General features: G+C 42.9%; 1 protein-coding gene across 5 annotated transcripts in view; it reads right to left on the bottom strand.

Moving 5' to 3' along the window:
* Positions 1 to 8,918: 8,918 nt before the first annotated feature.
* Positions 8,919 to 11,762, bottom strand: part of LOC308307808 (elastase-1-like) — a 66,095-nt gene continuing 63,251 nt past the window's right edge. For 3 of the 5 annotated variants that reach the window (XM_080753103.1, XM_080753105.1, XM_080753104.1), the window contains one exon: positions 8,919 to 11,332. In XM_080753103.1, the coding sequence (XP_080609229.1) occupies positions 11,171 to 11,332 (162 nt within the window). In that variant the 3' untranslated portion in view covers positions 8,919 to 11,170. The remainder of the gene's footprint in view (positions 11,333 to 11,762) is intronic. The other 2 variants (XR_013963242.1, XR_013963243.1) reach the window with 2 other exon arrangements.

Below are 11,762 nucleotides of genomic sequence, written 5' to 3'. Positions count from 1 at the left end.
TGTTTTGGTGGCAGGTGGCAGCCTCCAGTTAAAAACTCAAATACAAAGAGAATACATAATTGCTCATAACAACCACACCAGGGGGTCTAATGAAGTACTGTCAACCTCCTAGACACATGAAAACCAGAAAAAGTACAAAACTATGGCACCGCCTCTTTAAAGGTAGGTTAATTGGGCCCTTGAAGATTGCTCTAAATTAGTCTATCGACACCTGTTAGTTGTAGCTCTTTTGAAGTTCAAAGGAGGCAATTAAGAGCTCTGGTGAGTCTATTGGCTGGAGCCAGGCTACAGATTCCCTGGAGGATCAGAGTCCATCTGGACTGGGGCAGAATGCAGTATGGGAGAACCACAGCATTCTGCCCCAGTCCAGATGGACTCTGATCCTCCAGGGAATCTGTAGCCTGGCTCCAGCCAATAGACCCGCCCACTCTCTGAGTGAACTGCTTCTCTTGGTCTGGATGTGTCATATGACGCGTCTCTTGATACGGTATCTTGAAATACCGACCAATGAAATCAATGCAATACGGAGGAGGGGTGCGTCTAACTTTTGAAAATCAACAGAAACAGTGGAGGGAGGGGTGGCTCACCAGAGCTCTTAATTGCCTCCTTTGAACTTCAAAAGAGCTACAACTACAGGTGTCGATAGCTCGTTAGTGATTCTCTCTAATCAATGAAACATCAAAGACAATGACCTGTTTGGTGCATGTCATTGAGGGGAGGGGGAGGAGGGAATGTTTTGTGTGCAAAAGTCAAACACAACCCCTCCCACCAGATATCTTGTGATTGGGAATTTCAAATTTTAAATCCCCTCCCCTTTTCAATCAAATAGAATGGGGACAACTTCAACTCAAGCCCCAGCGTAGAGTCTGAAATCAGGCTAGGGAATCTGTGTGTCCCTCTGAGTTCAGTGCAAGACCTGTCTGTGATCGTTCCCAGTGAGAAACCTGAATGTGCAGATATTCCCCAGAATCGACCCCGTACGGGCTGTTCTTGTCCCTGCCAGTGAAAAGACTCTATCACACACTTCGTTTTGGGAAGAGAGTCTGGAATTTCGGGGAGAGATTATTTTTCTGGGGGGCGGGCTAAAGCCTATTGACGTAATGTTAGGGGCGGTTTAAAAAATGTCAAGGTGACTTGATCTTTATTGCTCCCTTTGAACTTCAAAGTGGTTGTAAACCGCAGTAATTGATTGAGCCATACAAGTGTCAATAGCTCGTTAGTGTTCTCTCTAATCAATGAAGCATCAAAGACAACTACCTGTTTGATGCCTGTCATAGAGGGGAGGGGGAGGAGGGAATGTTTTTGTGTCCACGCAGCCTACAGCCCTGATTGGCTAACCCTTTCTGGTGGCTGGTGGAAATGGATTCTCAATTGTGAGGCTCCAGACCACACTACACCACGGGGTGGTGTTGTGCGTTCTGGTTTATTAATCAGGCTACCACACACCCAGTGCCCAGTCATGGTTTTCACCTTCGACCTCCACGTCCAGCTGTGATACCCTGAGTTGAAGTTGCCTGGCGTTGCCAGCCTCTATCACACACTTCCCGCCAGGGGGTGGTGTTGTGCTCGGTCTGGTTTATTAACCAGGCAAGAGTTGAAGCCCTCAGTGCCCAGTACCCACAGTTCCACTGGTTCCTCCTCTCTCAGAGCCCAGTACCCACAGTTCCACTGGTTCCTCCTCTCTCAGAGCCCAGTACCCACAGTTCCACTGGTTCCTCCTCTCTCAGAGCCCAGTACCCACAGTTCCACTGGTTCCTCCTCTCTCAGAGCCCAGTACCCACAGTTCCACTGGTTCCTCCTCTCTCAGAGCCCAGTACCCACAGTTCCACTGGTTCCTCCTCTCTCAGAGCCCAGTACCCACAGTTCCACTGGTTCCTCCTCTCTCAGAGCCCAGTACCCACAGTTCCACTGGTTCCTCCTCTCTCAGAGCCCAGTACCCACAGTTCCACTGGTTTCTCCTCTCTCAGAGCCCAGTACCCACAGTTCCACTGGTTCCTCATCTCTCAGAGCCCAGTACCCACAGTTCCACTGGTTCCTCCTCTCTCAGAGCCCAGTACCCACAGTTCCACTGGTTCCTCCTCTCTCAGAGCCCAGTACCCACAGTTCCACTGGTTCCTCATCTCTCAGAGCCCAGTACTCCCAGTTCCACTGGTTCCTCCTCTCTCAGAGCCCAGTACCCACAGTTCCACTGGTTCCTCCTCTCTCAGAGCCCAGTACCCACAGTTCCACTGGTTCCTCCTCTCTCAGAGCCCAGTACCCACAGTTCCACTGGTTCCTCCTCTCTTACATCAATGGATCAGCATTACGATGGTCCCCGTTCACACTGGTCAGATCATCAGACATTACGATGTCCCAGACTCTGAAGGCCAGGTTGCCCAACTTCTTGTCTGTGGTTTACAGTGTGGTAAATAAATAAAACATATATCTATATTCATTTATTTGTCTCAGGTATTCAACTAACACACACTATTGCGTACGCTTTTTGCAGTTTAAAAATATGAAAAATGAAATTGTAAATCCTACCTGACCTGGTGGAGACCTGTGCTCCGAGGAGCACTTTTTCTAGTTTATAGACTATATATTGTTTGCCAGGTCAATCAAGATTTGTGTTGTTGAAATGTTTCAAAAATAAAATGTTCAAATTCAAAGAAATTTTGAAAATGGCAGATCTACAAGCTCACAACGTGTCACATTGCACCATGTTGTCAGCTTAAAATACCTCTCCTGTGTTATTTTGTCCTACTTCTGAATGACAGATGAATTTCAAATAGAGGTTTATCTCATCTCATGTCACCTTATTGTATCTTATAGAGATGTTGCTGGTGGCTGCTGGTTCCTCCCACCAACCTGACAGAGGCACACAGAGAGTTTGGTGCGCTGGTGCTTTTTGTGTTTTAAACGTCTCCTATTGAATTTACACATCTCTTCTGTGAACTATTTTAGTGTTGTTATTAAATAAAGAAACACTGGAGTTTGTATAGCGGATGGCTTGTGTAGTAAATGCGCAGTGCGCCGGTGCTCAGCGCAACGCAGCGTAAATGACTGCAGGCAGCGGCCGCCGACCGGGCTACAAGTGGACTCCATGGACACTGACTGACTGACTGACTGACTGGCTGACTGGCTGACTGACTGACTGACTGGCTGACTGACTGACTGACTGACTGACTGACTGACTGACTGGCTGGCTGACTGACTGGCTGGTTGGCTGGCTGGCTGGCTGGCTGGCTGACTGACTGACTGACTGACTGACTGACTGACCGTGACCAGACGCAGCCACCGCACCGAGCCACTAGTGTGGTACGATGTGTACTTCCGTAGGATTTTTGTGCTAAAATTGAGGGGTCCATCTGGGGGGTCCCAGGTGAGGAAAGACCCCAACCAAAAGTCAGAAAGCTTATTCTGGCTGCTTCAAAGGTGTAATAGATGTTTTAAAACCTACAGAACAACCCTAATATTAAGAAAATTGGACATTAACTGGCTGGCATACTGTTCTGGGAGGTCCCAAACTAGATGACCCCCAGAAAGGGGGTGGGGGTCCGGAAAAGTTGACACCCATCATTTTCTCATAGTTTGGACTCTATAGAACCAGGATCTGCAAGAAAATCAATTTTAGCACAAAAATCCTACGGGAGCTGTTTTTTGGACGCATCGTACCACACTACACTGGAAGTTTTATGTTTACGCTCACATGATGTCCTGCTTACCTCCCACGAGTGCTGCCAGTTCATTATTGTTAAATTCACTGTTTGAGTGACAGACCTTTATGCAGCATTTGGGAAACACAGAACAAACAGCGTTCCGTATTGGTTCAATATGGAACACAACATTTCATTCTCAAATACAGAGAGAATCCGTATTTTACGGAACGGGTGGCAACCCTAGTCACGGGTGACGGTCTGTCAGTCTGTGTCCTGTCCAATCACACGCAGCCTGGCCGCTGCGCTGCCTGTCATAAACACATGTTTACCCCACAAGCTGCTCTACAAGCTCCAGTGTTTGGTTATTTAATAACAACACTCTAATAGTTCACAGAACAGATGTGTGAATTCAATAGGAGACATTTAAAAGACTGTAGAGATGAGAGAAGCAGGCAGGTAATCAGGTTCTTCCATCAGTTTATTAGGCACAGACCGAGACAACGGAGCAGCGGAGACTGAGCCCCCACCAGCAGGCTCGCTGGTGGGACATTCAGTGTTACTTATATTGGTCATGTCTGTCAATCATTACATTGAAAAGAGCCACGGATCAAAGGCTCAAAGGTGAGAATGCTACCCTAAGCTGTGTGTCCAGTCACACTTACACAAACATGTGCTGGCTCATTCTTACCTAACCTTAAGATTATGAACCTAATAGTAATAATATTTAGTTTTTGATCCACTTTGATCTACTTCACACTCACAAAGCACAAACACACCAAACACTCTGCGTAGCGTCTGTCAGGTTGGTGGGAGGAACCAGCAGCCAGCAGCAACCCCTCTACCAGGTCAAGATAAGATACAATATAAGGTGACACCAGATGAGATAAACCTCCATTGATCCTGGAGGGAAATTCAGCTGTCATTCAGAAGTAGGACAAATTAATTATGAGCTCACAACGTGTCGCAATGTGACACCTTGTGAGCTTGTGGACCATTTTTGGAAATATTTTCTGAAACATTTTAAAAACAAGAATCTTGAATGACCTGGCAAAAAATATATAAACTAGAAAAAGTTCTCAGAGCATAGGTACATAAACTACTTAATAAAATGATGGCAACTATTTACAATAAATGTTTTTGAGTATAAGTAAATACAACTCATATTTGATTTAATATGAGTAATTTAAATTGAAACTAACCAAAAGAATTAACACTTAAGCAAAAATATTGGTAACACTTCCTTTTACGGTACAGTAATAACCAGGTAATTACTGGGTAATTACTTGGTAACTACCAGGTAATACCCAGCATTTACTGTGTAATAACCAGGTAATTACATGGTAACTACCATGGTAACTACCTAGTTATTAATTAGTAATTACCTTCTATGTTCCTGAAAACTACCAGGTAATTACCAGGTAATAATAATATTTACCTGGTAATTACATAGTAAGTACCTGGTAATACACCTAGTAATTTCCAGGTATATTACCTGGTAGTTACCAGGTATTTTCCTGGATACTAAAAGGTATTTACCAGGTAATTATGAGTATTTTGTTATGCAATTACTATGTAATTACATGGTAACTACAACTTACATTGCTAAAATTTGAACGATACAGAAAAGATTGAGGGATTAGCATCGTCCAATGAAGAGATGGTCGTGCTAATCTCCTCTGAATTATTCCAATCTTTGCATTATCAACATTATTATAACTCTTATTAGTACTTATTATTAGTACTCTTTGTATTATTCCAATTTAGGAAAAGTCAACATTATAGTATGGGTTTTCTTATAGGGCTTCTCAACTGTAATACATAACATTACGTTCAGTTGTACTTTTTTTTATCATACTCTACTATACTATAGTCTCTATAATTAATAGTGAGGTCTTAAAGGTATATTCAGTGATTGTATTTCATTCAAATAAAAATATAATTGGTACATTTTTAATTCATTCTCCTCACTAGAATGTGTGCTAACCATATAAGGACTTCCAACATGGTCCATGTTATGAGCATAGCTAGATTCGGTTTTCAGAGGTGGCCAGCCAGTCCTCGACCAATCAGGGTAGAGTATTGCTGTAGTTATGATGTTTAGTTATGGTGGTCAAAATAATAGTTTTGAGAACCACATTTGCTCTGAATTAAGAACGTCTGCTAAATGCCTAGATTGTAAACTACTGAACTCATAAAATGCCACAGTCTGGTAGTAAATCAGTATCATACATATCCTGAAGCTGGAGACGTAGGCCTACCGATATTCAGTGATTGGGTCTAATGATCAAAACATTAAACATTTCCACGCTGTAAGGCCAGTGAGGAACAAGATGACCCCCGGCCACTTTCATTATCACTGAATACACCTTTAAATGTTTGGTTGATAGTAAAAGTGGTGAACGGTCCATCCCTGTGTCCTACCAGCATCTAGCAGACCTTACAGTAGAATGGAGTGATCTGTAGTTTTCCACTCACGTCTGTACGTTACAATGTCCTCCGACCCATTCTAGACCGCTCTGTTCGCTATGAAGTTGAATCTTAATTCTGCCTTACAATCTGTTTTACAATCTTTAACCCGTCTTACAACATGCTTCTAAAAAAGCCTGTGCCCATCATAAGTGATGTGAGGTTAAAAGAAAACATAATAAAAATACTAAAAAGGCTAAAAAGACTGCAAAAAGAGCGTACACAGCTGCACACAACTTGTGGGCCAAATTATTTTCGGGGGTCCCCAGATGATTAACATGAAGGAACAGTTCAACCCTAAGATGACTTTTTTTTTGTCATGGAGACATGAGTTCAATAATATGTTGTTTTAGGCTTAGGGTTAGTGAGGCGTTGTGAGCATGTAGATCTGCTATTTTCACAATAGAACCGTGTTATACAAAATGTAATGCCTCATCTCTTAGAGCTCGTCAGGTTGGGGGGGGGGATGTCTCCAGTTACAATATGATTATTTTGGGGGTCCCCAGTTAAGATATGATTATTTTGGGGGTCCCCAGTTAAGATATGATTATTTTGGGGGTTGTGGCCTGAAAAGGTTGAGAACCATTGCTTTAGAGGAGACCAGAGCAGGGTGGTTGTAGCGATCTCTTAAAAAAGGAAGCTCTAAATACAATATGTTGTGTGCCTACGATGTTGCTAAAGTTGTATTTTACATGCTTTGTGAAATAAACACTTTGGATCTTGATTCAACTTTCACACGTTGTTACTGAAAACCAAAACTGCCAAAGTGTTTCGTTGTGCTTTAAATAAGTGTTACAAAAACCAACAGTCAATCAAGTGAATTTTATTGACACAAAGCCAAATCAAAACAGTTTTCTACATTTAACATAATAGAGCAGCAGGTCAAGATCACCCACCAGTTTACCCAACAATAGCCAACAATAGCCAGTGGCTCAGGGGTCATTAGACCGTCATCAGTTCGAATTCGGGCTCCCCCAGAGTTAGTGTCAAAGAGCAAGACTCTGAACCCCTAGAATTTATTTGCTTACCCCTCGGGAGCAACTAGGGCCTGACTGCTCCTGATGAGCAGGTTGGTGCCTTGCATGGTTTCCTCCACCATGGGTGTGAATGGGTGGATGTAATGCACAATCTGTGTAAAGAGCCCTGGATAAATGCACCATTTACCTTTTTAATAGGCTCTATGCAAAGAAACCATTGATACTAATGAAGGCTCTGTTCCATTCTGCTCAAACAGAGTCAGTGTTACCAATGATACTGATGAAGGCTCTGTTCCATTCTGCTCAAACAGAGTCAGTGTTACCAATGATACTAATGAAGGCTCTGTTCCATTCTGCTCAAACAGAGTCAGTGTTACCAATGATACTAATGAAGGCTCTGTTCCATTCTGCTCAAACAGAGTCAGTGTTACCAATGATACTAATGAAGGCTCTGTTCCATTCTGCTCAAACAGAGTCAGTGTTACCAATGATACTAATGAAGGCTCTGTTCCATTCTGCTCAAACAGAGTCAGTGTTACCAATGATACTAATGAAGGCTCTGTTCCATTCTGCTCAAACAGAGTCAGTGTTACCAATGATACTAATGAAGGCTCTGTTCCATTCTGCTCAAACAGAGTCAGTGTTACCAATGATACTAATGAAGGCTCTGTTCCATTCTGCTCAGACAGAGTCAGGGTGCTGATATTGTGCACGTTGGCTCACTGGAAACACTCTGCTACACCAGTGGTTCTAAAAGGTGTGGTCCAGGGACCCTCGTGGTCCCTTGAGGGGGAACCAAATGGACCCTTACGGGTGTGTAACTCTGAGAGTGTACAAATGGAACTTTGGTTCCATTCGAACACTCTCAGAGTTATGAGGGTCCTTGAAATGAAAAGGTTTGAGAACCATAGTGTGCTACACTAACAGAGCCTTCATTAGTATCATTGGTAACACCTTGTGAAGGAAGTAAGGAAGAACTCAGTGTAGGGTACCCCAATAGGCGGCCCGCGGGCCATTTGCGGCCCGCGGGGGGCTACTGTCTGGCCCCCACCAACCCCAGTAATAATGGTGGTATAAGAGCAGCAACAACACTAGTATATCGTCGTTGTCGGGTGGAAAACCCGTATCTCAAAATGTGTACGTTCTTTTGCAAGGTAAAGCTCTGCTTCATCAAACAAGGCCGTCGCACAAAAGTAGTGAAAACAGCCGATCTACAAGCACACAACGCCTCGCGGTGAACGGTTTTGGACATACAACATTTTCACCCGACAACAACGATATCCAAACTGTCACTGGAGTAGCGGGAACGCCACCGTCGCCCCCTGCAATGTTGTGGCCCTCGACCTGGTTCCCTAGACATAATTCAATGTTGCGGCCCTCGACTTGGTACCCTAGACATAATTCAATGTTGCGGCCCTTACCCTAGACATAATTCAATGTTGTGGCCCTCAGCTTGGTACCCTAGACATGATTCAATGTTGTGGCCCTCAGCTTGGTACCCTAGACATAATTCAATGTTGTGGCCCTCAGCTTGGTACCCTAGACATGATTCAATGTTGTGGCCCTCAGCTTGGTACCCTAGACATAATTCAATGTTGTGGCCCTCAGCTTGGTACCCTAGACATGATTCAATGTTGTGGCCCTCAGCTTGGTACCCTAGACATGATTCAATGTTGTGGCCCTCAGCTTGGTACCCTAGACATGATTCAATGTTGTGGCCCTCAGCTTGGTACCCTAGACATGATTCAATGTTGTGGCCCTCAGCTTGGTACCCTAGACATGATTCAATGTTGTGGCCCTCAGCTTGGTACCCTAGACATGATTCAATGTTGTGGCCCTCAGCTTGGTACCCTAGACATGATTCAATGTTGTGGCCCTCGGCTTGGTACCCTAGACATGATTCAATGTTGTGGCCCTCGGCTTGGTACCCTAGACATGATTCAATGTTGTGGCCCTCGGCTTGGTACCCTAGACATGATTCAATGTTGTGGCCCTCGGCTTGGTACCCTAGACATGATTCAATGTTGTGGCCCTCGGCTTGGTACCCTAGACATGATTCAATGTTGTGGCCCTCGACTTGGTACCCTAGACATGATTCAATGTTGTGGCCCTCGGCTTGGTACCCTAGACATGATTCAATGCTGTGGCCCTCAGCTTGGTACCCTAGACATGATTCAATGTTGTGGCCCTCGGCTTGGTACCCTAGATATAATTTGGCCCTTGGGGAAAACTAATTGGGGAACCCTGCTCTCGAACGTGATTCACAGGCCAACTACTCAAATTAGTCCATGGGCCATACGAGATGTCGGTGTCTGAAAGGTGGCAAAGGTTACCATGCATTTTTGAAAAGCTCTATATCTGTAGATTATATGTTGTTATGATAACCCTTTCTGAGACACAGCTAAATTGGTGTTATCAGCTGCTAGAGTTGGTGTCCCATTAACTTAATATACTGGGGGGAAAAAGCAAAAAAAATGAATAAATCTGCTTTAAGTAACATATGAGGGGTCAAACTAGGTGTTTTTTCATGATTCTGAATCCATTGCAAGCAGGTGTTTTGCACGAAAAACATTCCTTGGGCTAAAACTGTCCCCACAAAAGTGTGAAACATAGTATTGTGGGGCTGTTTTTTTCCCCTTCTTTTTTCCCCCCTGTATATTAAGTTAATGGGACACCAACTCTAGCGGCTGATAACACCAATTTAGCTGTGTCTCAGAAAGGGTTATCATAACAACATATAATCTACAGAGATAGATTAGTCCATGGGCCATCTCGAGCCTCTAGAACATGATTCACAGGTCAACTACTCAAATGGCTGCTTTGCATAGCAGGTTTACAAGTGAGAGTGCAAATGCATCCTGACTCCTCACAGAGGCTACACCACTGTTTGTCAAACCGTGGGTCGACGGATTCTTATTAAAAGTGAACCGCAGATAAAACAATGACCATTACACTGCTGTGTGTTAATATTAACTTCATATCTCTAGTAACATTGTATCACGTATAGAGGGTATGCACGTCCACTGGGACCCGCCCCCTAATCTAGACTGAGTGGCAAAACATTGAGCAGCATGGAGCATTGGAGTTTGGAAGTGCTAGTTGCAAATCACTCAACGGCCCTGCATACCACCTGTTTCTAATTTGCACATAATGCAGGAGGCAGCAGGATGTTGTGTTGTTGAAAACGAGTGCTTCCAAACTCTGACACTTGGAAAAATAAAAACCTGCACAGAATATCTTGACAGAAAGTAGCTCATAACATGCCTATGGTGGATTTTTATGAAACAAAAACTTTGCAGATAGAAAGAGGATAATTCAAGCTTTCAGTACAGCCGCAATGTTGGTGAGTTAACTTTGTTTAATTCAATCAGATAGGACTTTTCTGTTTGGATGTATGGGCTGTCAATGGCAGAAATTAGTTTTTTGCCACTCAGTAGGCGTTCCCACAAAACTTCCAGCAACAGTGATGTCACACGCATACCCTCTATTGTACTTATCAATTTAAGCTCCAACATTGCATCATGTATTAGCATCAACTTCATCTCTTTAGTAACATTGTATCATGTATTGTACTTATCAATTTAGGCTCTAACAATGTATCATGTATTATCATCAATTTAATCTATCTAGTAACATTAACATTGTATCATGTATTATCATCATTTAATCTATCTAGTAACATTAACATTGTATCATGTATTATCATCAGTTTAATCTATCTAGTAACATTAACATTGTATCATGTATTATCATCAGTTTAATCTATCTAGTAACATTAACATTGTATCATGTATTATCATCAATTTAATCTATCTAGTAACATTAACATTGTATCATGTATTATCATCAATTTAATCTCTCTAGTAACATTAACATTGTATCATGTATTATCATCAATGTAATCTCTCTAGTAACATTAACATTGTACGTTAACTTCGTCTCTCTAGAATTATATTGTAAATGCAATATTTGTTTTTAATAGGAATATAAGCATGTCTAGGTCTGTTAGATCTTCATCAGATTATCAATATATGACTAACTGTATATGTTGTCATTTCTGCTTGTCTTAAACCTGTCTTAGAACAGGCTTCACAGATTGGACATCATCTGATTAATCCAGGTCACATATTTGTGGACATTGGCGTAGACACCAGGCTTGGTCCTCGCAGCACATGCGGTCCCCCAGCTCACCACACCAGTGATGTAATGAACCCCATCCTGTTTACACATCAGAGGACCGCCTGAATCACCCTGTAGAGACAACCAGTTTAATACCGTTATTATATAGACTTTATACAACCAGTTTAATACAGTTATTATATAGACTTTATACAACCAGTTTAATACAGTTATTATATAGACTTTATACAACCAGTTTAATACAGTTATTATATAGACTTTATACAACCAGTTTAATACAGTTATTATATAGACTTTATACAACCAGTTTAATACAGTTACTAGTAAGACACCTGAGGGTGACATGCGACCTCAGGGTGACATCGCGCCAATTCTTGACCATCTGGCCAACCACAGCGTTTCTCTGACGATTCTAGTTGTTATCATTCTGGGGGGAGTTTGTTCATGTTATTGTGAGGGTATCAACCCTAGGAGACACGGGGAGAACATGCAAACTCTACATATAAAGGCCCTATCGCCCACACCCTAGTTGGGGTTGGCG

This window comes from Nannobrachium achirus, assembly GCF_963921795.1.
Source record: "Nannobrachium achirus genome assembly, chromosome: 2".
NCBI lineage: Eukaryota > Metazoa > Chordata > Actinopteri > Myctophiformes > Myctophidae > Nannobrachium > Nannobrachium achirus.
Note: the sequence above shows the minus strand (reverse complement) of the source record. Positions and strands in the feature narration are given on the sequence as shown.